The 27,523-nt window shown below is 39.9% G+C and overlaps 1 protein-coding gene across 1 annotated transcript; it reads left to right on the top strand.

The window, feature by feature from the left end:
- The first annotated feature begins 661 nt into the window (after positions 1-661).
- On the top strand, positions 662-25,732 carry LOC109470562 (endonuclease 8-like 3). Its single transcript, XM_019769525.1, has 26 exons — positions 662-951; positions 3,335-3,471; positions 3,926-4,063; positions 4,711-4,888; positions 5,948-5,983; positions 7,026-7,100; positions 9,084-9,256; positions 10,927-11,677; positions 12,075-12,221; positions 16,832-17,008; positions 18,185-18,234; positions 18,504-18,693; positions 18,922-18,958; positions 19,369-19,434; positions 19,753-19,819; positions 20,052-20,132; positions 20,554-20,631; positions 21,350-21,391; positions 22,904-22,973; positions 23,334-23,398; positions 23,727-23,793; positions 24,025-24,073; positions 24,211-24,270; positions 24,494-24,567; positions 25,056-25,207; positions 25,669-25,732. The coding sequence occupies exons 1-26, from the start codon at positions 853-855 to the stop codon at positions 25,730-25,732; spliced, it is 3,123 nt and encodes a 1,040-aa protein (XP_019625084.1). The 5' UTR covers positions 662-852.
- Positions 25,733-27,523: the final 1,791 nt, after the last annotated feature.

Genomic DNA, 27,523 nt, shown 5'->3' with positions numbered 1-27,523 from the left:
AAACTTGCGCCAACATCTTTCGCTCGCCGCGTTGAGGGAGAGTTGCACGTTTACGCTACGATTTCTTCCGTTTGAATTGCGATTTATTTATCGAGATTCTCTCTCCCTGAAGCGTAACGTGGTCAAGCTACCATAAACCAACAACGTTTGGGGCTGTTCCGTTTGTCCGTTCCACTCCCTGGCATAGCTGCACGTTTCCTTGCGAGGAATTTGCGATTTGCGTGGATTGTCTGTGATACGTCTGAAGGCAAAAGTCACATTTCCAATATTCTAGAGTCGAAACGGCACGTACAGGGCTGATACCAATCTGGTGTTGGGAGCAATATTGAAAGGGAGCGAGAAGGATTACAATATTCATGTGCAATGACGTCACACATGGGGCTGCCTAAAACGGGCTACCAATGCGAAGCTATGCGCGACAAGTATTGAAGGCGTATTCAATGAAATTTCGATTGAAAACGTGGGGGTAAAACGGCAACCCACTGATAAAGATTGCGTGGAACAACTCTTCTTATTGTACATAATACATTGAACAGTTAAGAACAAAAGGATGTGCAGTATTGAACTGCGAACGTTCAACTTGAAGTGAAACTACATTGACACCACACAGACACACGTGGTTTCCCTAGCTGAACATAGATCAGCGGGGAGGGACGGCGGCTGCTAGAATGGCGCTATTTCAATATTACGAAAGGTTCGGCGCGCCTTTTCAAGACCTTTCAACACACAGATCGCGATTGTATTGTGTCTGTGTACGATTGTGTCCCACTCGACAGCTTGGACAGGGCTAGGGCAGCGTCCGGACGGCAGGTCACTATCTGAAGGTGCGAGAGGTCGCGTAGCGGCAGCCCGATGGTGGAGGGACCGGGGTGCAAGCTGAAGGGGGAGCGGCTGGCCCGGTTGAAGGGGCAGCGTCTGGTGAACACACAGTGGGGGAGGAACCGTCCGAAGGTATTTACGAATTTTCAGGGTTAGGATGGGACGCAGAGATGTGTTACGATGTCCAGACACACAAGCGACAGCTAGGGATCAGAGGTATGATGTGTGTCGTACTACGGGCTATTCGTACTGAAATCGTAGGGTCGTTGTATATCATGGTTGTTGTTTACGTGTACCACCACCGACTGTTTCGGTTCTGTTTTTACCCCCCACCCCCCGAAGCCAGGAGGTGTGTCCGCACCTTAGGTCATAGGTCAGATCATATGGGACTATAATATTTCCAAGAAAATTATTTCAATACATTGCAAGGTCTGAATAGTGTGTGATACCATATCTAAAATTATCTAATAAGATATTGAAAACATCCCCATCACATCTGTTTCAGGTTACTCTCCAGAGAAGATCTTACCATCTCCAAGTCATTGATTAATTTTGGTTTACTGATTTTCAAGAACATTAAGTTTTATATCATTATAACGTCATTGGCTTATTTTTGTGCATGTTTCAACTTTTTTCTTCTGGACACCTGACAAGACACTCAAGTTTCAAACAATTGTCTGATATAACAATCTGCCCAAAAATCCAAGAATGATATTAATTTTATGTATACATTGTCTTTTACCTCCATGGTATAATGCATAAGTTTATACACTGTAGTTGCAAGAATATAGAAACTCTTCTTATGCAGATAGAGAGACCCTGTACTGTGGGGCTTGCTCTTCACACACACTTTAAATATTGATTATTATAAGTGAGTGTGATCAGATTTGATGTTTTGAAACAGCCAGCACTCAGTAATTCCTGGCGAAAGGAGTTTGCAAGCAATTGATAGTCAAAAGAAAAGGGAAAACACATTATGTGTATTATATGCCAAATTAATTTTGTTGGAACCTTTCTTTATACAACAGAAGCTCAAATTTGGCCTGCAGGCTCAATCAGGCCATTTTTCATTGAAGTCATGATGGACATTGGAATTAGGTAACTCAAGGGTCAGACAAAGTATATACCAGTATACATCATTTGAAATGGTTTTATGCAAGTGACAAATAATGATGGCTTGTGGCAGGAAAAGAGTAGTGTTAATCTTTCTAGTTCAACTCTCCATCTTGACATATGCAGAAACCAATGCATATTATAATTTGCACAGATCATTCAGAACGGTGAACATATTATTAGCCTTGATGCCAGACCCATACTAGTAGCACACTGGGCCAAAACTAAGATCCAGTGTGCATATTATTATTAGTATTACTTTGGGCCCAGTGTGCTATGGGCTGGCATCCAGGCTAGAAAATAATATATCCACTAGCTGTATTTTCTATTGAAACTAAGAAGCACCTTTTCAATTTAGATTGATGGAGCTTGGTAACATCATAAGATGCAATACATATGTCTACAGAGAATAACACAAGGGTCCGTTATTACATACCCAGCATCATATTACGTAATGACACAGGGGCAGTCCCTAGATGCAGGCCATGGGCTATTTGGTTGCCATATTTTCTGTCTAGACAATTTCGGAGACAATTTCAAATCCTTGGACACCTGGGGTGGAGGTATCAGACACACCCTGGGGCAGTATTCCACACATGTAGTTATCAATCCTCACAGGTGAACACAGTGTAGCTCTTAAGGGTATGGTAGTGTACATCATCATGTTATGAGCACTTAATGTTTATAGGTTGTCGCTGAAATCGTAAAGTGGAATTATAACTGCACAGCCATGCAGCAATATACCCTGGAATGGTAATGTCCAAAGTTGCATGCATTGCAATGTTCGGCCGGCTGTATCTTAATTACTATGTGGCGTTACATAGACAGTTTCAGCAGTGTGATGTGAATAATCGCTGGATCCACATACAGTAAAGGGCTGGCCCATTATGATAATGAAAAGGGATGAAAAGGATTTTCCTATATCATGCACTACTGTTAAAATGGACGTAGTTAAATGTCTTTTTGGACTGGATTAGACAGACATCTCATACTAGATCTGGTGACAGCAGGACAAATATGGGAGCAATCTAGGTCACTTTGTGGCTGCATATCTGGATACAGAAGGAAAATGTTGCTCTAAATATGCAGACAACAGTGTTCTTTCTAGGGCTTTCACACAAATGCTGATCAATGGAAGAACTGATGTCCTTCACCCCTTTTTATGCATAGATGGTGGTAGTATTTACTGATACACAGAAGTAACAGCCAGTTTACAGAAAAGGAAATCTTATGATACCAGTAGGTCTCTGACTGTTCGAATTCATTGGTAATCATTATGTAACAGTAAGATTTCTTCTAAAAACATTGATTGTATGCTGCACAGCAGTGCCTGCCCATGAGCTTTGAGCCTATAGATCATGTCAAAACCTATGTCTGCAATTTATTTTCTCACAATCCATAGGATGCTTCCAGAGGAAGTGGGGCAGAACGGGAGGACACAACATCCGACCAGTCTGGCCTCCAAGTTGGACTTCCTCTGAGTAATGTGGAGACCCTGGGGAAGGAACTGTTTGTGTACTTTGGAGAATCTTGTCTAAGGTTTGACATTCCACATTTTGTTGGGTCACTCTCTCTTACTTCTACATTTGCAATGTGAAAAGCCATCTGTTATCAAATATCTGTACAAGAATTTGTACTTTTTTATAGCCCACTTATTCTCAACATTGGAGAAGAGGAGCTGCATTTTGGAACTGTACACACAAAAGCTCAGTTGTGCAACCCATCAGCTATAAAATAGATTTTGCTACCAGGCTACTAGTGATTGCTTTTACATAGAAGGATAATATGTGTTTACCATCTTCACCTGCCAACCAACCAATAGTGGTGAAATCATATATATCCTTGTTGGTAACTGACTGTGCAGAATTATTCAAATTCTTATCTTGTAATGTTCAAAAAGACTTTTAACCATTGTGGAATACTGGCATCCTCCTAGCAGGTTCCATAGCCTTTCTAACCAGATTCATACTGTGGTCATTCTTTCTCTTTCCAGGGTTCATTTTGGCATGAATGGAAGTGTGCAAATCGAGGGTCATAAGAACAAGGCTTTCCAGAAGACATCAGAACCTGTGCTCACCTTGATGCTGACTTCGGATGCTGTATCATTCCATGACTGTACTGTCCAGATTAGGTGAGCTGTACAGCACATCATATACTAGTACCGGGTTCTCTATATTATGGCAGATTTGCAGGCAATCTGTGTGTGTGTGTGATCTCCAATGTAGATTTTTATCACTATATACAAAACTTCTCATATCCTGATGTATGGTGTTGTAAATATTACTGAGCTGAGCTGCATTGTTGAAAAACAGGCTCATGCTCTTGCCTTGTAAAAAAGCATCTTTGTACAACTTGCTCTCTTTTCAATTGTACCAAATACCAGAATTGTTTATCATACTAACTAAGGCCTAGGAAAAAAATGTTGTGTTTCCTGTTTCAGTCCTGAATAACTTACGGTCGGTAGGTAGGGATTTTCTTCTTTTTTTTTTAGACTTTGGCGATCTCTATACAGTGATCCACCTTATACAATACAGTTAAACAAAGTAAACCTTACACTTATAGATTCAATTTCAATGTTGGAAAACCAATTGTACGACGTTTTATCGCTCAGGTGTCAGATCATGGAGTTAGAAAAGGTTGATCACCTCGAAAAATTTTTCATCCATCGCAGGGGTCAGGGTCGGGCAGGTTTTTCTAGGATCCGTTGGGAAACAGGAAACACAACTTTTTTTTACCTAGGCCTAAGATATTGATGATTCCATCAATCCTTTGCTGTAGATCATCAGCAAACTGCCATGACAAGTATTTGCAGTTCCAACACCTGGACGTCTGCTCACCACACTTCAGTCTGGCCCAGGCAACAAGAGCTGTCAGTTGCCATGGCAACAGGATGTTGTGTGACGTCCTCCTCGATCAGTCAGTTCTGCCCGGAGTGGGGAACATCATCAAGAATGAGGTGAGGCCTAGGAAAAAAAATGTTGTGTTTCCTGTTACCATCCTAAAAAAATTATGGTTGGTAGGTAGGGATGATCTTTTTATTCTCTCTTTTTTTTTTATATAAAACTTTGGCAATCTCTAGTGATCCAACTTATACACTACACTTTAACAAAGTAGAACTTGCATGAAGACACTTGTATTTTCAATCTCAATTTTGGAAAAGTGATTTTACAACGTTTCATCTCTCAGGTGTCAGATCATGGAGCTAGAAAATGTTGATCAGCTCGAAAAATTTATGTCCCTTGCAGGGGTCCACACAAACAAAGCCTAGGGTCTGCAGTTTTTTCTAGGGTTGGTCAGGAAACAGGAAACACAACATTTTTTCCCTACTAGACCATACTGGTGTTCAGCCGTTGAAGTCTTCCTTAGGGGGAAAACTAGGATGCGCTGGAGAGCTATGAACGTTCTGATACATCAGGCTTGAAGGAGCGATGGATATTTTTAGCCGCTGCATCAATTACCGGCCTTCCTTCAAGCGTTAATGGCTAAAAATGATGAAGACTCTTGATAATGACTTGAGCACTTCATCATGGACGCATCGGGGGTATTAAGAGGCTTCTTCCTGACACGAAATAGATAACACGTGAGGGAATTTGTTAGATTTGTTGGAAGGTGAAAATACGGGAAGATTCCATGTATGAACAGTTTTTTTTAACTCGTTTATTCTTATGGGCTCTGAGCCTAGCATGTATTGACTATGCTATCATTTATTTAAAGTTAATTTAGACTAAAATTAGAGTAAGATTTCAGTAGCATCCTGTTTATGAATGACATTTGTCAGACAATTTTTTGCTTGTAATATCATTCTTGCTCTATTCATCCATGCTTAAACCTGTGGTTACAAAGGTTTTGTATTCAAAGGAAGCCATGCAGCTTGTACAGCATTACAGTCGTTATAGAAGGTTTTGCCTTCGGGGCAGGATGTCTAATTTGCCTGCCATACAATATTTACATTGAAGGTGCACACGCGATAAACATCAGTCTGATGTAGTACCATTTGTCCTTCACCTCACTACAGGCCTTATTTGACAGTGGATTGCAACCTTCAGTGAAGGTGAGTTCTGAACCAGTTTAGGTGACATCTTCATTCACATTCAAATGTGCACTACAGTGGCTGTATGTAGTGGGCTGTGCCTAATGACTATAGCTGCTGAATCGTGTACATGTAGCTGCTCTCTACTCGCTTTATGCATGAAATTTGTGTTGTTCTCCACAGGAGACTTCTTAACATGTTTCAGAATCTCACCTATTTAAAACACCTTCCCCATCCTGTATTAAATATAGGTGAAATGCAGCCAACATATGGAAATATGTCATGAACAAATATCTTATTGGAAGAACAAACAGAACTACTACTTTAACATGCTAAGATTTTGGTTAAAATTAAAACATACTCAACCCTTGTTTCTTTTACATGTATTTGAAAACAAGTCCTTTTTTACACTATGCGATAACCCTGAGTTCTTTCAATATAAACATGTACATTTATTCATGACACCAAAAAGCAAACCTTACAGCAGAGATAAAACTGCCCTGAATTGCAGAGTTTGCGTACACAAATTACAAATTACAACAGACGAGACAGGTGATATATATATATACATCCCTCATATACATTAAACGGTCCAATATTTATCATAGCTCTCAGAGAGGATCTCTTGAGGGAAAAGAAGTGCCATTTTACACACCATTTGTTTGAGTGGCCATGATTCCTGGGCTCAGCTCGGCGTCTTTTGCCACCTCAAGTTGATCTGATAAATCCGTGAGCGTAGAAACTCAGTGTCAAGCACCCATTGCCTCAACAGCATATATGTACCATTTTGCCACAGGCTCAACAATTACATTTTATCAAATATATCTAGAAACATTGCGGGAGTTGTTCAATCATGCAGCCAAATATCTTATTACGGTTTTATTGATATTGTTTGATGTCATTTAGATCTCCCTTTCTGTATTAAAGATATAGATGTAAAAGTCAGGATCCCCTGGAATCAGTTCTAAGAGGTCTTGTCTCGTTGATGTGTTCAGACAGCTATGCCTATCAAAGACGTGACATGAATGAGATTTTTTTTTCTGTATCTTATCTTCTGCCTCAGGTCATGCAACTCAAGGAAGAGCATGTTAAGCACCTGGTTAAGATGACAAGGGATTTTTCTATGTTGTTCTACAAGGTATGTAATCGACTCATTTTTATGGTTGTTATATGTAAGGCCACACCAAGTAATTTTTATGGATGACGTCCTTTAGAGACCCTAAATCTAATGCGAGAGGGCGGAAAAAAACAAGAAGGGCCCTAAAAAACAAGATTCCTAGATTAGAAATATACTAAGAGACGTCAAATGTTAGGACACAAATTGAATGAGGTGACACAGTGTAACAAGCAAGAAGTCTTTCATTCATCATCAAAATAGCAATAAATCAGGTGGAACAGCAGTTGTTGTCCTGTCCTGTTTCTTTCATCACATTTTTGCTCTTTACCCATTTCGCGTTACGGGTTTCACGTCAATCTAACGATTTGCAGCACTGTCGTGACTCTTTGGTCATAGTTACAGGAAGCGGAATTTCTTGTTTTTTTTTCTAGGAACAGGCCAAAATTAATGCGCGCACGGACGTCATCCATAAAATTTACTTGGTGTGGCCTAACCTGTAGCACCTTTGAAAAGAGGTCTGGCAGAAATGAATATCTCATTTGCATGATTGTGCAGTCTACTTTTATGAAATCTGACACCAAACAGGTTGCATTTATTTACTATTGCTCAGATTGATTTTAGACATGGAGTAGATTTAACGTAATGAATATATGCACTTTTAACACTATCCCAATGTTATGGAAGACATTCAGTATTCTTGAAAATTTTGAAATTGTAATCCTTTTCTACTTATATTCTTCTAACTTGTCTGTCCCCTTTTTTGTGTAATTCTTTATCACCTTCTTATTTTCCCTTTGTTACATACCCCTATCCCTGTTGAACTTCCTGACCGATCACTAGTGTTTGAGGTACTCTGAGGAAAAATGTAGTTATGCTCTTTCCTCCTGTCTCTGAAGGAGTGTGATGTCTGTACTGTGTGAAAGGCTGGATGATTGCAGCAGTGGCAGTGTGCATTTGTGCATGACTGATTCGCCTGGCAGTCTGCCAGGGGCGTGTGCGTGATTTCCAGAAAGACCTGCTTTCAAATTCATAAGCATGAAGGACACTCTGCACCGCCTGATTTTTAAAACCCTTGTCCTGCGGAAGCCCCTATAAATATGGGTTGCACATATAGTACCCTGTATGTGTACGATTTGGGGGTATTTCTCGTTTAACACCGCAGCGAAACGCAACAAAAGTAACTACGCCACTATGGGGCAAAAAAAGTCAAGGGTTAAGACATCAAATTATTTGAAAATATTGTGAAAAAAATGCCAGCAGGACAAGGCTTAAGACTGGAAAGTGCGTAGAATAAACCATGGAAAGAACAGATTATTATGGATACGAGTTAATGCCTGTGTGAAGTTGCCTTTGCTGACTTCATGTCCTTTTCTATGTAATATGATAGTCTCGGCTATGTAGCATGAACTGAACACAACATGGATACCGTTGATAGTTGTGCGTAATTTGTGACCTTTTGGTTGAAATTCTATCAGCAGGAATGGAAAGTGGAAAAACATGTTGCTTTGAGATTTACTCTTTACCAAATTTATTATGAAGTCATTTTTCTCTGTAAAGATGTGCACAAATGTATGCAGTAATTTGGTTAAGGTAAAATTGATTCTGGTACATGATTGCTGTACCACCAAACTGGCTCTTACATAATGTTGCAGAGTGAAATATTCTATTTCTTGACATACTCCTAGTATTTCATGGTGTAACAGCATGGTGAGTGAAACTGTACCCTTTCTCCAGTGTAGGAAGTATGTAGTAATTTGGTTTAGGTAAAATTGATTTTGGTACATGATTGCTGTACCACCAAACTGACTCTTACATAACATTGGAGGGTAAAATATTCTATATTTCATTGTTGTAACAACATGGTGAGTGAAACTGTACCCTTTCTCCAGTGTAGGATGGAGGGCCACCTAACTGACACTTACCGTCAGATGGTAAAATATCTCTTCCTATATTTCATGATGTAACAACATGGTGAGTGAACCTGTACCCTTGAAATTTCTCCAGTGTAGGAAGGAGGGCAGAGCCTTGTCCAGACACTGTAAGGTGTACAAGAAGCAGTGTTGTGGTCAGTGTCAGGGGAGGATCATCATGTGTAGGATGGGGGAGAATGGCAGGATGACCTACTTCTGTGAAAGGTGCCAAACATGTGACCCTGAGACTATCACCAATAACAAAAGGTACTAGATACTAGAAAGGTTACATTTGCAAAGCAAGTGCATAATGTTTACCTTCACATATAGTCTGCTCTGTTAATTCTTACTCAAGCACATTCATATACATGGTCAGACAGGAGTCTAAATCCCTCCTGCTATAAAATTGCAACATTATGTAACCCAACACTACTTACCATGGTGACAGAAGCCTGGTCCAGGTCATTGACCTTTTTGTTTTGGAGAAGAAGAAGAAGAGGAAGCAGAGCAAAAACAATATGTTTTCCTTTGGTAAACATAATGATGACGTTAGGTGCTAAGATACTGTTTATTGCCAGTTGGGTTGATATACTGAAAACAGGTCGGGTTGGTATACTTAAAAAAGAAGAGAAAGAAGAATTTTATCTGTCCCTTGTTCTCATCTCAAAAGTGATACCTTCTCCCAAAGAAAAGCCAATTCTGCATCATGTGTTTTTCATGAGTAATTTATTACTACTACCACACTGCACTCTTGTTAAGAGACTGTGCTTCCAATTTGAGTACATTAAATGCAGTGTGACATCAGCAGATGACGAAAGCAACAAGGAGGCATCACATCCATTGTTAATACATTAAAGGCAATGACAAAGACATGTATGTCTACTGGCACTGATGTGCTGACTGTCCTGGGTTTTTGGTAAAGGTATTTTGGGTACAGAAAATATAGCAAAACAGCCAGGGTGTAAGAAGAACCATAATTAGTGTTCATTGTTGCACATAACTAGTATTTGCTCTCATTCTAACTTGACCATCTCTTGTCAATCCCTTATATAACCTGAAAGATTCCTGGAAATGGTAGGAGACAGGGGATCCTAGAATCCATCTTGAAATGTCAAGCTGAATTAATTGATGACAAACTAGACCAAGCAGGTAGCCATGACTTTTAGAGAAACAAGTCTCCGTTCGTAACCTTTCTGCAGATGTGGCTGGCAGCCGAAGGGAAAGGTCACTGTATTTTGGGTACATCTCAGTCTCATTAAGTGGGTTTGACTTCTACAAAACACCTGCTCCAAAACATTACAGTCAAATGCATTATTCCTGTAGAAACAACAGATGAGTCATTTATAGCCATTGCCACACTACTATCACACCTGATTAAAACAATTATAAGTAGACATGGATGAACTTGGACAAGAATCAACCATGAATTCCTAATACCATTGCTAGGGGCTCAATATTATCAAGGTTCTGTTGTTACTGTGTTTTATGACTTTGTGTACATGATACATTAACCATTTCCTGACCCCTGCGACTATGTATTATTTCTTCCAAATCAGTCCTCCCATGTCATACCATAATGGAATAAATGGGCTGTAGAGAACACAGAAACTGAGGGGTGTGATTGAAGTTTGATTGAGCTCCAGTTCAAACAGACCTGGCAGTGATACGTATACATTATACAGTTGAAAGGAAGAGTGAAATGTACATGTACATGTATCTTCAAAGATGAAGGGGTGGTCAATTTTCCTTTCTGGGACTAAGGTAAATACTCTGCATGCTATTATTACTTGGAGAACACTACACTGAAAGATTTTCCATGAAGCACAGAGGTAAGAAATTTCCACACCAGGTATTCCACTGAGGTGGTAGGAGTAAAACAGCCCCTTTGATTACTTGCAAGTTCACTTGAATGTGACATTGGCTATTTTTATTTTCAGAATTCTGCCTACAAAGAACAGCCTTATTGGCTGGGTTACCACCGGAGGCCATTCAATCGCCGAGTGCCAGGAATGGACATGTTCAATATGCACCTTAATCAATAAGGGGAAGGCTGGAATGTGTTCAGCATGTGGGTCGCCCAAACCCACGCCTTCCACGGGAGATTTGTCTCTCTCCGACTGGACCTGTTCGCTGTGCACTCTGCTGAATGATGGGGACACTAGGACATGCCTCGTTTGCGAAGGTCCTAGAAGTGAACCGGAAAATAGCCAAGAGCAGTCACAGGGAGTTACTGCGCTAGGCGATGGCGATAGTCTTCACTCTTCATTGCCAGCCGTGCCAGATGGGACACCTTACCCGTTTGACAGACAGGTATCACGGAAAAGAAAATTGCCTTGCAGCTCAGGTGTGATAGTCGCAGAGCCCACCGCTCCTGCCGCAGGCAAGCTCGCTAGATTAGAGTCAGTGCCATTAACAAGTCCCACGGGCACGCGGCGTGTGCCGTCGGCAGCGATTGTGTTTAATTCGAACGCTGCCGGCAACAGATTGGAAAGACCGCAACACGAAATCACTTTTCGCAGTAATGGATCCAAAGTGGCTCAAGGTACTGGGGGAAGTAATACAGTCGTGCGCTGCAAGCAGCATGACAAGGTGTGCGTAGAGAGAACCGCCCGAAAGAAGGGAGATAACTATGGTCGCTCATTCTTCTGCTGCTCCATGCCTCGAGGAAAACAGTGCAAATTCTTTCAGGTCAGTTTTCCGAGCGCTTTACAAAGACTGCTATCTACTCAAGCGCATTCCATGTAACTCATAGACCTAATAGTATGAAACTAAATAAGCATGTATGAAAGATATTATTGCTTCAGTTTGAATAATGAATCTGTAGCACCATCAATTCTTTCAGGAGGACCATTTGAAAGAAGGAAATTTTTATACAGTATATCTTTTACATATTTTGTTCTATTTTAAAAGGCAATGCATAGAAATGGAAATTGATATAAATGCTAGTATCTTCACAATCTTTATGTGCTATATGTACTGCACTTGACATGAAAGACAGAATAGCTTCACAATCTGTATGTACTATATGTACTGTACTTGACATGAAATATGGAGGAGTAACAAAACATTTGTTCTTCTTCCCCAGTGGGCAGATGACAGCTTCCCCCTGTGTAACCATGGGAAATGCTGTGTGAAGAGGACAGTTCTAAAACAAGGTGCCAACAATGGCAGGGACTTCTACACTTGTCGTCTGGAACGGGGAAAACAATGTGACTTCTTCCAGTGGGTGTCATCTTGAAGCAGTCTAGCTTTAATCACTGTGAATGTTGGATATAGGATATGTTTTACTGAGTCAATGCAGTGCGATACCCTTGCTTACATCAAGGATAAAAAACGTTGTCCTGCTTGTATTTTTTACACAATATTTTTCAATAAAATTCAGGTCTTAATCAGGTCATAGACCCTTGACTTCATGCCATTTATACTTCATTTGAATTATTGAAGCAAGGATGTTAATGTGGAATGCTGTGGTACATGGAACAAATGTATAACTTCAAATATTCTTAAATCCAATTCAGTGCCAATTTTACCATTTCCTGTTCACATCAGAAAATGATGGCCAGACTGATGTAACCAAAGTACACGTAGCCATCATTTTCCAGGTAATTACCTATCATTGTTGCGTCAAGTCAGGGACATTCTAAAGATCTGCAGGGGACAAAATAACAGGAAGCAGGAAGAGTATTATCAGGAGTATCCTTGAGAAGGAGATGTGATTTGTCGTGCCCTGATTTCTTCCACGTGGCAGTCAAAGGGATTCTCAAAATATATTTCCCATTTCCTGCCTTTGTAGATGTAACGTTTTAGCGTAATGGAAGTCAATAACCTTTAAGTGTATACAGCAGTATTAAATGGTGTCTAGATACTTTTAAGAAAATACCAAAATTTTAGATATTATGATTACTACGCTACTTCTGTCAATAAAGGTTAATCTGTGAAGATTATGTAAGTAAATATGGATCTTGTGTGTGTCTCGCCATTTTTCAGGAATAGTTCCGAACATATGGTTGTTTGTGGCGGTTTTACACTTATATGTACATGTGATATCAAGGAGGTTAACTTCCTTGGTACTATGGACAGGCGAGGAAATACTATAGGGGACAAAGCAGCACTTGGTAAGCGGGTAAAACACACTCCACACCATCTCAGGGAGACATCAGACATCATTATTACTCAGCGGGAATCGAAAGAAAGCCGGCCGATTACCGCTCACTCCCCCGTCACGACTCCTAACGCAAGGACCTGAGCTTTGCGCAAGGACACCCACGTCAGACATGGTCGGCTAAAGCTTGGGTAATGGGTATATATATCGCAAATAATACCTACTGTTATGTGGGGGCAACAGAAGTGACATTTGATACAGACATGCCGCGCATCATATAGTCTCGGACGTAACAACTAGTATTTCCGAATGACTATTAAATCGCCTTGTTCGGATGAATATTTTAACGTGGGTTCAGTCCCTATTCTCAGTGTATTTTGCAGAGGATTGCTCTGCCCTTAAGACATTTTGCGGAAACCGTGCAAAATGCAACATTTTGCGGAAACCGTGCAAAATGCAGTGAATATCACGCACAAATCCACTCGTGGTATCAACGCGGATTTGCCCAACGGAGTGTGAAACACTGGTATGCAGGTTTGAAGTCAGTAGAGAAACAATTCCCTCGTGTGTAGGACATAAAAGACCTGACCCACTGCAGACGTAAATGAATTTATAGTCATTTAGTCCGAAAGACGGTTAAGTGGCTGTGAAATGAAGATAAGGGGATTTTGAGCAAATAATGTATTTTAATGTATGCGGTCATTGATGTAGCCAGACTACATCACGCTTATGACATCCCTTCCACTGGTCAGGCGCGGCCCAGTCTAGCCTGGGTGCCATCCTCCGTTGTTTCCGCCCGCTCCCTTAGTTACTGTAACGCAGAATAGTCATGACATTTATCCGTCATGAAATGTCGAACATAAAAATTCGGGGGAAAGGTGACTTTTAAACGTTGATCCGACGGTCGAAAATGGATTTAAAAAAAAAAAACATACGTGGTTTTATGATAGAGTGAAACTTCGTGTTAATAATTGACGATATAACTGTGATCGTTTATGTAAATTTTATGGAGCGTATCTTTGTAAATACATTGTACCAAGTCAATTCAGACTGATAAATCTGCTCGTTGTATAATAAAGATCCTATCATTCTGGAAAACACCAACTGTTTCGGAAGCGGCCGGTGGTCAAAGCTGGAATAAAGTGACAGGACAGGACACGCCGTTAAGAAGGGTACAGGAGACTTTATTCCTGCTCACAGTACCAGACAGACGGACGTGTCCGGAATCGGGGATGTGAAACAGACGCAGGTGATGATGTTTACGGACACGCTGCTCTCAGTGGTTGCGTCCGCTCGCTCCCGGAAATCTATATCAATAGATAAATAAATAATAGTAATACGTCGGCGTTTTTACGTATCCCGGATATTTTTACTACTCCCCAAGCAGCAGGGCCGTAGTTAATGCTTATTTTTGACGTGTTTTAAGCGTTTTTATCGGGCTTTCTTTTTAAATTTTTTTTTTTTTTTTGGTGCGGCGTATTGGATACCAATGATACTGCCTTGTCTTGCCAGTTTGATACTGTCCTGTAGACATCAAAACATATCGATCTGCTTGGAGATAATTTTTTAATATTCCCGGTGTGGATGATTTGTTTATCAATATTGATTTATTCTCGTGCCAGACAGTCTGTTAGCGCCTTGGCGTACAAATCAGAGCCATATACGAGTACTAGTATATCCCACCACTGTCGACTCCAAATGCACCAGACATTCTGGTACGTTCACTGGGAAGATAACTACATGTCTTGAAGTCTTTATTGGGGAAAGTGTCAACCAGTATATTGTCTTTTATATATTGTGAATTTGGAAGTACCATTGAGCAAAGCTTTTTGTGACAAGTCCTTTCTTTACTCAACTCAGTGAAGAGCCTGCAGTAAAGATTACCAGAAACTAACAAATTTGTTTCCACCGTTTTACTGAGTATCTTGTCGATTTGTTATCAACAAAGAAAATGAAATAAGAGATGATTTTGTCTCTCCCTAAATCAGATGTATCAGAGATGCTCACCACCGGCGGCTAGGTGTGTGATCCTCTGATATCCTGCTTCTTAGCTACAGGGGATCACAAAACGGACGAATGACGCCATTGCGAAGTTCTTTCTTCACAAATCTAAAGGGTAATGTATGCTGTACGTAGCTTTGTCTTTATCCCAGATTTCCAACAGGTACATGTAACTCAGTGAACATGAAGTTTGATTTTTTTTACCAACGTTTAAACCACGGGGGTGTAAAATCAACCTTGTTCAGACCACAGCTGACGGTACAATAAAGATACGTTATTTAGCACATATGTAGACCCCAGGGTGAGCCAATATGTGTATACATCAAAGCAAATATATTAAAGAGGCTCCCCCAGTCGCCACGTCTATTAAATGGAGACCTGTTTGCAATCCCACTAGTCTGTGACGTACGCCGGCGTTTTTGTGCGTAGTTTGCGGTATACAGATTTTCCTAAGCTGTGCCTTACTGTACAGCGTGCGTGGGTGGGAACGTCACAATGATACTTAACTAGAAATAAAAGCCTACGCACTCTCCCTCGCAGACCTCTTCTAGGAAGTCGGAGACCTTCTCAAGTGCACCTATAACGTAAGACGAGTCTTTGCTAGGATCAGCTTGTTAAAGTCATGTTCACGGTCACGACAGCCAACCAGAAATGGCAGAACGAGGAGGCACTTGACCTCACGTGCACCCATGTGATCGTGCCCCTTCATATCAGCCATGCGCAGTGATGCACCTTACCGTCAATTTTTATTGACTTCGCAAAGTGGCTACTTCTATTTTAAGGCCTGTTTCCTTCGTGCATCGTGACAAATGGATAACGCCACTATTACGGACTCTCCCTGAATGACCAAACGTCGATTCGCCTGAAAATCACATAATAATTTCCTGGCTAGTCGGTTGGATGTAGGTACAACGGCCTCTAACGATCAGTTCTGGAGTTCTTGAGGGCGGCATTCACCATTTTGGAATGGGTACTCGATTGACGCGAGATTAGAGGTTGGGATCATCCGATGGAAACGTAAAAACGTAACGTACCTTGATAAAATGATAAAACGGGAACAATGAATCATTGATGGGCTACCCCGGCCCGGGAGGATATAGAACTATGATTGAAGCCTTCTGTCGTGTAATTTTTTACACGGGTGGTATGAACTATTATTAAAAGACCAAACTGCCAAAGAAGAAGAAGAAGTAATAACCAGAAGATGAAGGTGAAAAAAATGAGAAACAAGCTGTAACTTTGTACTAAGTTACTACTTTTAGTTTTAAGTTACTACTACGATATGTAATTTTACATACTCTGTAAAAGATGTAACATGGTGTTACCTAAATTGTATTTTCCTGAATGTCAAGGAGGCTCAAACTTTTACTAGAAGGCCATAGTATGTGTGATTACGTTTTGAAGACTAAAGTGAAACATGATTATTTATACTTTGAAGACAGGAAATAAGTTGCCTCAAAACACAAATTTACCCCCAAGGCACCATATCTAAAGACAGCACGCATTCACACATACGTGCCCCACCCCACCCATATCCCCACCACGTGCTGTAATGGTATCGCCCACACATGCCCTTTGACCGATTTGTGTGGTTAGTGAAGGAGGCGCGACGTGGCCAGGGTGTTACCTGAGTCTCCGCTCTTTACCTGTCCTCCGTACCTGTCTCAGGTACGTCAACAGTGTCTTCCTGACACACCTGACGTCGTCACGTTGTCACACACCGCTCAGGAAACAGTTAAAACGTCGTTGTTGATGGGAAAAGTCGACGCGGAGACGAGCCGGATATCGTGAAAATGTCTGTTGGCCACGGAGGTGGGGATGGGGAGGGCACCAGGCACCCGCTCAAGATCTTCGCCAACATTTTCATCTCCTTCATCGGGGCAGGAGTGCTGGGGGTTCCTTATGCCTTCAAGGAGGTAACTTGAGACGTCATCAATGATACTGTATTGTCCGATTCTTTTCAAGCCGTAAAATGTCGAGACGAACGTTTATAATAGTTGACGTTGTTGTTGTTGTTGTGACAAGTTGACAACCGATACATTTGTAACATTACGTACGTGTGGATTATATGGGTCATATGTAACTTTACATACTGTGTAAATGGTCTTTTACAAATGTTAAGGAGGCTCAAAACTCTACAAGAATGCGATAATATATAAACAAAAAGTAGACAAGATGCTGTCAAATTCTTCCAGTCCCATATCTGGTCTTCACACTAGACAACACCTAATTTGTTTTGGCTACAGTGAAGGTATCAAAATGAAGTTATTTTTAGTACAGCAGGAATGTTTGGGTCAGGATCAAGAAAATCATACTGTCTTAGGCTATTCTGGACTGACAGTTTCACAGATATGCCTCAAACATTTTGCTCTTCCCTGTATTTTGTCACTTATTTGTTGTACATGCCTTGTTCTTTGTGGAAATCTGGGTCATGTATTGATCCATGTAGTACTACCCCAGATATAACAGACAACATGTGTTGTCTATTATGATAAAAGAACTGCATGTAGCTCCAATAGGCTGAATTGTGAGTTCTCACATCAAAACAATACATGTTGCCTGGGTGCCATCCGTTTTGTAACAGGGCTCCTTGGACTCGCTGACCCAAGAAAAACTTTTTTCAGGTCAGTGAGTGCAAAGAGCCTGTACAAAAAGGATGGCCCCTAGGCTGTACTAAAAGACCTCTAGACCAGATAAAAGTACTGATCTCAGGGACATGTGATGTCAGGAGTGACCTTATTAAAGATCAGTGTGTCCAAGGACGTTCCTTTTTGAACCTCCTTGGTGTGTGTCAGCAGAGTCAAACTTTGATGGCTTCTGATTCACATTGTAGATTTCCAATGAGCAACTACTATAAAGATCTCCCTCCAGCATAAATGTTTATCCTCTTCACAGTGGGCCAAATTCCTAATAAGGACATGGACAAAACGTTATGATAAAGACCTTATCCAAACATTTTTGTCCAACCTTGTCCAAACATTTTTGTCCATGTCCTTAGGAAGTTAAAGTTAATATTTATACCACTTTGTTTTGTTGAGTCAGAAGGTATGAAAGTCGTAACAATGTTCTTTTACTGTCCATGTTTGTTACAGGCTGGAGTAATTGAGGGAATTCTCATCATGACAGCAGTTGGGATCCTCAGGTAATGGTTCTGATTGTGTTTTTTGAGTCGTATATTTAATATGTGCTTTTGCTGCACACATTTGTCACAGTCCTGCAGCCAAAATTTTAAGATAAAAACGTAAAAGCTCATTGACAGTTGTGTTCCCAAGGTTGTTTGCCACTCTAAAGTTGCTAAAATTTAGCCTTGCCAAATTACAACATTTTGATTGGAATGCAGTAACTGTTACATGTAACATTATGATGTTCTCTTCAGTTGTTGACCCTTAGAAACACTTCTGTATCCCACAGTGTGAAAGCCATGCTGATGATCATAGACAGTAAGTACAAAATCAACAGAGAAAAGAGACCAAAGAGGACAGATGACAAGGAGTTCCAGACAGACATTGAGATGGAGGTCCTGTTAGACGAGGACACAGCACATGAGAACAACGGGGATCTCATGACAGGTGTGAAACAGCACAGACGACAGCCTTCCTACGTAAGTACACACGATGTCAGAGCTAGTACAGAGTCTGTGATTTAAGTAGGTTTTGATGAACATTTATTACCACTGCCTGAAAATGTTATCACTTGAACTTGAAGGCTGGTTTGTTTAATAAAATTATTTCCATTTCTGTATCAACCAAGATTTTTTTGCAACCAAGAAATCCTTGTAGAGCCAAAGGCTTAAATTCTTGATGGAACAAAGTGTGGTTTGTTTTCACAGGACCATCATATGGAAGAGCTGGACTATGGAGATGTTGGTAAGTACATTTGTATTCCATTAGATTAGGGTACACTTACATCATTGTGATAAAATCTTCTATTATTTTTTGTAGTCTGTGGGTAACAACCTTGCTTGTCTAGTTGAATCTGGCTAACTGTAGTTTCGGTCACTGTTGTGTTGAACTGATCTCTGTAACGGTAATACATGCATAATTTAGTACATGTACAACAATTGATGGAACAATGATGTACATGGATTCACCAGTAACCTGGCCACTATATGATAGTATGATGTCCTTGTGACATAGCAGTAACATTCACAACATCAGATCAACAATGAGTAATGAATGTACGGTCGTTTCTGATATGATATGGCTCAGGGGCACATGACAATGTCCTGTTGAGCAAAATGAAAGTCATCGACGTGTTCGTTGTATTGTCATTTCAGGATTCCATGCTATTGGACCAGTAGGGAGGCAGCTGGTGGAATGTTCCATTGTTGTGTCACAAACAGGTGAGGGATTCACAAAACCTTTCCCTTCCAATTGTTATGGTACCATTCATAGATATTGAATGTAGTCTATGTACACACCATGATACAGGAGGGAGAAGGCTTAGTTTGATCTATGTATTGATACTATGAATGCAATGCTGGTTCTTTCATGTACTTAGTACAGTAGTTAGTACATGCACTGTCAATTTACATAATAAAAGTCTCCATAACTGTTGATTTAACATCTTGGCAGCTGAACACCCTTACCTATTTTGTATATTCTGAATATATTTAAAAAAATAAGTGAATGAATCCACTAACTCCTTTTTTTCCCTCCAGGCTTCTGCTGTTCATATATCATATTCATCTCACAGAATCTCATGCACTATGTGGATAACTCACACATGTAAGTATGCTGTATAAATATACATGTGTATATATATACATAGATGTTTATATCTGACAAATTAAACTAGTGTGTGTGTGATTTTCTAGGTTTGTACTCCTGTGGAAAAGACGTTGATCATCAGAGATGGATCAGTCCTAGAAGTGATATCCCAAGTGCAGTAATTGGATTAAGAACTGTAGTTTTACACCTTGTAAACAGAGTCCTGTCATGCCTGCCATGTGTTCCACAGGTACCAGTGGTTACTGATCCTGCTGCCACCACTGGCCATACTGACCATGCTGAGACAACTCAGTAACCTGGCCATCTTCAGGTAGGTTATATGACCTTTAAAAGACAAACCGTCATAATTTTTGTGTCTTAAAGATATCACCTGAAGAAGTTGCCATGGTAAAAAATAAGTATTAAGAAGAGAGTCAAAACTCTCCAAAAATAGACTTAGTTAAAAAAAAAGACTTTTGGTAGTAGAAACTGCCTAACTTTACATTGGGGACATCACCGACATTCTTCTACTGTAACATCATACATCAATCATCTTTGCTGCATTTCAGTGCTTGGCTTCAAGCCAGGCCAGCAATGTTTTCCACTTTCATTATCTGCTGTCCATTTGGCCCTTTCCCATCCACAGCCCATCTCTCAACATCATGCAACGTTGTTTCATATACCTCATCTTTTTCAATGTTCAGTTTTTATCATGTTCACTGACAGACAACCCTAATCTGCTCCCACTCCAGCTTGTTTGCTGACTTTGCCAATGTGTTTGCATACGGCGTGGTCTTCTGGTTTGACTTTGAACATGTCAGCAAAGTCAGGTGAGTGATTGACACCTGTCACATGGTCCATTTTCATCACACAGTTGTGTTTCTTTCACCTGCAGTGTACACTTCGTCACAATTGGTGCCTCAAACATGTGTTGTTTTCTATGAACTGATTTGGCAAATAGCAAAGTTTAGCTCCAATTAGAACTAATTAGATTATCTGTCTGTTAAGGCTCAGTACATCATACTGCTGAAAATAACAACTTGTGTGTATTACAGACACTTTATGTCTGTTACTCCTGATTCAGGATGCTTCTAAGCTAACTACTACCGGTACTAATATTATGCACCCTTAACCAAGACAGCAGCATTGGGGAATTTGTTTTGTTTGAATACAACTAGTGTCAAACTATTGCAAAAAATATTGGACAGAAATAAATTTGGGAGTAAACAAAGCCTAGTGTGTAGTGCATTTATTGGCCCTTTTGCATTGTTTTATTTTACTTTGCTTTGCTTCATTTGCACATGTGTCAAGTTATTTGATGCTGCATATTACACTGACTCTTTCATTAACCTTCTACTGACAAAAATTGTTATTAGTGGAATATAACACTTGTTTCAGTCCATCAGGGTGAAAGGGTTGCTCGATTATCACACTGTTAAAAAAACTGCAGCACCCAATAACTTAGCAGATCTCTTCTGTGTTGGTGTTCTCTCCCATGCTGCTTGTTGCTTGTCTATAGCATTCACACTGCTGCACGTTGTTTGGTAGGGTGGAGACTTTCCATAGTGGAGATTACATCCGAGAACCAAAGTAGGTGGGAAAATACAGCAGCAACGAAATGCATTTTTCAGAGCAAGGAATCATACCAAATACCAATCCCCAATTCCCTGCATGAAGCATTAGACGGATTAGAAGGGCTGTTTCATTTCAATATTGGAGAAGGGGGAATCTTGGAAGCTTTTCATACTCCCTTTTCAGTATAATTAACTTACTAACTCTTTAACTAACTCAATCCCTTGTGTCATAACTAATGTAAGTCCATGCATAGATGTATCTTTAGGAAAATAATCCTGTTGTGTTCTCCTGACCTTCATGTCGAAAAGCTTTCCTGACAGATCCTCCACCAATTTTGAAATGGAATAGCCCGAAACCTACCAATAGACTAGAATCAGTATAACCATGATTTGCTATCTGCCAAATCATCTCATTGTGTTGTTTGATTTCATGTTATTATAATATTGCATATCATCACTAGCCACTCTGCCAAATCACAGACCTGGTCAGATTTCTATGTACCAGTGTGCTGCATCAGTGCCACATAATGAATACTGTCATATTTAAAGGGTTCTAAGTAATATAATTAATGTTGAGCCTGCAGCAATCACCCCCATCATCTCCAAGAATGGTCTGTTCCACTTGTGTAAAAACGATCGTCCAAAATCAACTCAGATTACAGCATATCTGGTGGAGGAAATTCTGGTGAAGAGGATGTGATTCGTAAAATAAAAACTTTATGATATGAGAATGAGCATCCCTGAAAATGACCAGTTTTATGCTGAGAACATACCTGTAATTTTATATTGGTATTTCATTACTTGCAGAGTCAGCCCTAAAATGTATGACTGGAATCGCCTTAGCTTCATGTTTGGAATAAGCATCTACTGTTATGAGGTGACAATGATACTATTGATCTGTGGGGACCCCTAACGGTTCATGAACTAACTGCAGCTTCTTATTTCTCGTGGTTGAAGATGAGATCACACAGGCATATCAACAGGGTCTTTAACAACATAGGCTATTAGCTTTTGTTTGATTTGATCCTTCCAGGTTGTTCTTTTATAGCCAAAAGTACAAAACTGAAATATGATGACAATAACATGTACCCACAAAATGAACTTAGTAAGATTTTCCCCTGAACAAAATCTTTGAAATCAAACATTGTAGCTTGATAACCTAGATGTACAAGTGCAGTGTCATTTCATCTTTAAACTTGAAAGTCAAGGTCTCTGTCAACCCCCTAAATGTGTTATGGGTGGCTACAGCTTGAATTGACTTGGCCTATGATTTTCTGAACATGCAGATATTTTTAGAAGATGGCAAGTTACAATCTATCTGACGATTAAAATCCTTAGATCTCTCCTGAAGCCAGATGAAAGTGGATTGACCTCTCCTCCAGTAAAATCCAAGTCAATTTTAACTGAAGCCAACCACTAAGACATGGGTGTTAGTTGGACTGTGACTACTGTAGTCTAGTAAATGACAGTAGTGACAGTCATGTAGTGCAGGGATGGTGGTGGTAATGGTGGTGTGTGGTGATTTCAGGCTTCATCCGAAGCTGATGACTTTAGATGGAGTCCCCATGTTCTTTGGCATGGCCATCTACTGTTATGAGGTAAGTACATAGCATACAAATCGTGCAGCCTACAGTTTTTGTTATGGAACAGACGCTTTACTGAGAAATGGCAACTCCCCACCATAGCAGCTTTTAAAAAGAAATAGGACTTGAATTGTTTTGAAGATAAGATTTAACGTTACATTATTTATTATGTCAATGTAATTGATTTGTTTTATTTCTTGTGTATGAATTATTTATGTACCCAGTCAGGGTCGAAATGTTTATGTGGAACTGTCTACAGACATATATTTCCATTGAAGGCAGTGTGAAGCCAGCAGTCAGACTCTTCCAGTGTCCTAGGAAATCCAGAATATACTTGTGCTAACAGTTAAGTGCATTTCTTCTTTTCGTCATCAGGGGGCAGGCATGATCCTTGCCTTGGAAGCATCAGCAGCAAAAGACAGCAAACAGCTATTCAGAAAGTGAGTACATCAGGCCTATTTCCTACAATAAGGAGACACTTTGCAGGTGTTGTCTTGCAAGCTATTGTGTCATGATTACTGAATAGTCCGAAGGTTGACATTACCTGTACATTTTGTATAATAGAAGGCCATTTGGCTGCAGCAGGTGGGTTTGATTTCTTAGCATTGTTAGATAATAGACCAAGTGTAAAGATTTTATCAGCATTCTCTGGTAGGGAGCCAAAAAAGTTAGAAAATCCTGTTTAATGTATGAATTTAAGTACACAAATGATGTAAATTCCAAAGAATATCATGTACTAATGGCTGGTATTTTCCCTGATTTTTCCAGAGTATTTATCTTCACCATGTTTGTTGTGACAACCCTGTACCTGGTGTTTGGGGTCTGTGGATACCTGGTAAGACAAATTCCCTCTCTTCCATGCTGTATATACATGTATAATGTGTTATGGGAACTGTCACAGTGACTGAAGATACATAGGTTTGATTTTAATATCTAAATGGGAATGTTATTCTCTGGTAACAAGCACTGTTATGACATGTTTGTTTACTTGGGAATGCCCAATGCTCTGTTTGTGTAATTGATATGGCATGATAAACTCACCACAAATGTTTTTCTTCATCCTCAGTCTTTTGGACCAGAAACTGACAGTATCATTACACTAAACCTGCCACCAGGTAAACATAGTAGAATGTAATCCAGTTCAGTGTTAATTATTATGGTTGGATATTTTACATGTATTGTGACTAATCCTCTGATTTAGTGTGTTTGTTACTTAAGATATTTCACTGAGATTTTTTTGTTTCTCCCATAGGCATATTCCCACTTCTGGTAAAAGGCTGTCTTTGCTTCTCTCTGTTCTTCACATATCCAGGTAAGAACAATGCAATTCTATGATACCAAATTTTTCACTTTGATGCACAGATGTTACATCTACAATGTGGTAGTGACAGCTCAAATATCAGGATTGAAAGGGACTAATGCATTTTAAAGATATATGCTTATTCCAGCAAGAAGTTCTTTTTTAAGAAACAGATAACTGTAAATGCCTATGAAGACATTCATGCATTCTTCCTCCTATTTTGTTGTTTCTGTAGTGATGATGTTCCCAGTGGTTCAGATCCTGGAGAAGAAATGGTTCAGGGACCCCCTGAAACAAACCTTCCTGGGGGTAGGTAACAGCTGCTTCTTCATCAACATTGAAATAAAATTTTAAAAATCGCAAATAAAAGTAATAGATCATTGTGGATGTCTTTATCTTTATCTGTACAGCTGGTATGACCACACCAGCTTCGCAGCCATGCGGTATGGTGGCAGCTGGCTACAGTACACTGAGCAACTTATTACACCTAACTCTCGAACATCTAACTCTAAACATTGTTTTAAGCTATCTAATGATAATGCCCCTACTGTACTTGGTGACAGCGAGTTCCACTCTGCGATAGTTCTACATTTGTGTGTAGGAAAAAATGAGTTTTTGAACACCTCAATCCTTGGATGAATTGATTTTTAATGACACAAATAGGAAGAATCAATAATGTTATTGTGAATTTGACTGTCAAACCTTCTAAGTCTATCACATTTGATTAAAAGGTTTGGAAGTACATTGTATTTCTAAACTTCAATATTGACCAGTGTATTAATGCCTACATGTTACAGAACACCCTGCGTGCGTGCCTGGTGCTGACCACAGGTCTGGTGGTGCTGCTCATCCCCAGTTTCTCCACCATCATGTCTCTCCTGGGCTCCACCTGCTGTGCCTTACTGGCCTTCATCCTGCCAGGACTCTTCCACATGAGAATACACAGGGAGTAAGTCTCAAGCTAGTCGGTATAAAGTAGAGTGGATTCATTCCTTAAGTTAACCGCAATCATCGCCAGTAAGACATCTGGAGCTGCATTGTTCTTGTTAAGAACTTTTATTCAGTCTGTCTCAAGCTTGTCTGTGTAACACCTATTTGGTAACACAAATTAATACTGTCCAGCACTCTTAGGGTCTGACCAGTGGAAGGGCTGCTAGATATGTGATTTTAGGCCACTCAAATGTGACTTTATGGATGGTGTCCCCTTGAGATTCCAGATCAAATAGAAAGTGGAAAAAGAATGCATTATTTGCAATAGAATACTTCAGGACTTCGGTTCCCCTTTCCAGCATGCAATTCTAAGACAATTACAACATTGAATCATTTTGCAGTACCAGTATTATTATACAGGATTACTCCACCAATACCTAAAGCAGCAAAAACTGAAATTCTGCTGTTGTTTTCCCCCAGGTCTATAAGCAAGTGCCATTATGCCCTGGATGTCTTCTTCATTGTATTAGGAGTTGTAGGGTAAGTGTCTATTTTGGTCCTAAGGCTCTAGAACGGATTGCCTATCCCACATTCCATTCTTATACATGTAGGCTATTGTATTGTGAATGTCAATAATGGTGATAATACCAGGACATTATACACTGTAACCAAAACTGTAACAGTTACATACATCTACATTGTACAAGGCTTCTGCCTGTAAACATGTTAACCATATGTTCATATACATTCCACAGCTCAGTTGTAGGTACCATGGATGCCTTGCAGAGAATGCTGCCCAAATCATCAGCAACAGACAGTGGAATGGACCTCATGGCTACAAGAACTTTCAACCATTTAGTCAACCAAACTCTGAACGGGACCATTTGATCAACCCAGTGCTTTCTCCAAAATATTACAGTGTTGTTGCCCATGCTTTAATGTTTATAATATGTAAATGCTTATTGAGTTCTTATCCGGTGGGTTAATTTGCCAGTCTTCTTTTAGTTCTATTCATCTGAAGCAGGATTTGAAATTTTTAGTTTGAGCTGTTTCAGGTCTTAATTTTCTCATATACCTCATATACCTTGATGCAATAGATATATATGTACAGGGTATTTAACTCTTAATTTAGTACATTCCTAATGCCTGTTGTACCTCTTACAGGTGCCATATATCAACAGTTGTTTGAATGAAAATAATTCTAATGCTTGTAAGTGGAAAATAATTGAACTACAGCAGGCCACCATGTGTCAACACTGTATCTCAGACAAATCACTTTTAACCAGTAGACCAAAGATTGTGCCTTACCTTATGCCCGTAGCCAGGATTTTGAATGGGGAAGTTCTTCCCACTGTCTGAGGGACCAGCGAGCGCCGTAGGCTTGAAGTTCCTAGGGGGGTCCGCGGGCATGCTCCCCCGGAAAATTGTGAAAATTGAACCTTCTGAAATGCCATTTGCTGCGTTTTTGAAAGGATTTCAAAGGAAAAATCAGACACAACTTTTTATTCAATGACAAAGTGGTTTATGGTAGATGTGGCAAACTGGTTTATGGTAGATGATGAAACATAGATCAAACTTTTGGGAGATTTAGATTTAAAGGATTGAGACAATTGAGGTTGAAGCTGTTCTCAGATTTTTTGGTTTGACTTTTTAAAGCCATCATTGACATATGTTAATGCAATGGTAGAACTTTTGTATGTCAGGAGTATGGTGGCAGCAGTATCTTCTGGTCATCTAGTTAATTCGTATTAATTAACTAGATTAGTTAATCTAACTAGCATTGTATGATCCTCTACTTTTGAGCACAGAATATTGGTGATATCACTTGTCCTATCCCTATATATGTGCAATCTATTGCATATGGAGCGCACTGGATATTTTTGGTGTGAGATAAGTCAGATAGTGAGTGCAATTTTTGTGGAAGGATATCTTCCTTGTGTGCTTTCAGTGCTATTGTGCCTGGTGGAAATGGTATTGTTTACAGGCCAGTAATGTTTCATATACACTGTACATTGTACATATTGTTAGCAGTACTGCAGTAAAGATTATTAAATTATTCCTAAGCAGCTGATGCTACTGTTCAAAACTATCATGCAACTGAAATTCTGTACTTTAATGAAGACACGGCAATTTGACAATGCTATGATAAGGTAGCTAACATTTGAGTAATGCGTACTTAAGTCAGGCCACACCATGGTTCATATGCTATAGTGACCCAGAGTTAGATAAGGGAGTGCTTACACTTGCTTACATGTGAACATTTACATGACAGCTAGAACACCTCTCTTTTTGTGGTAAGGTGACCGTCATAGAGTTATATTGCACTTGCTCCTTG

This window comes from Branchiostoma belcheri, unplaced genomic scaffold, assembly GCF_001625305.1.
Source record: "Branchiostoma belcheri isolate BF01 breed outbred unplaced genomic scaffold, Haploidv18h27 scaffold23, whole genome shotgun sequence".
Lineage (NCBI taxonomy): Eukaryota > Metazoa > Chordata > Leptocardii > Amphioxiformes > Branchiostomatidae > Branchiostoma > Branchiostoma belcheri.
The sequence above is the reverse complement of the archived record's forward strand: the minus strand, read 5'-3'. Positions and strand labels throughout refer to the sequence as shown.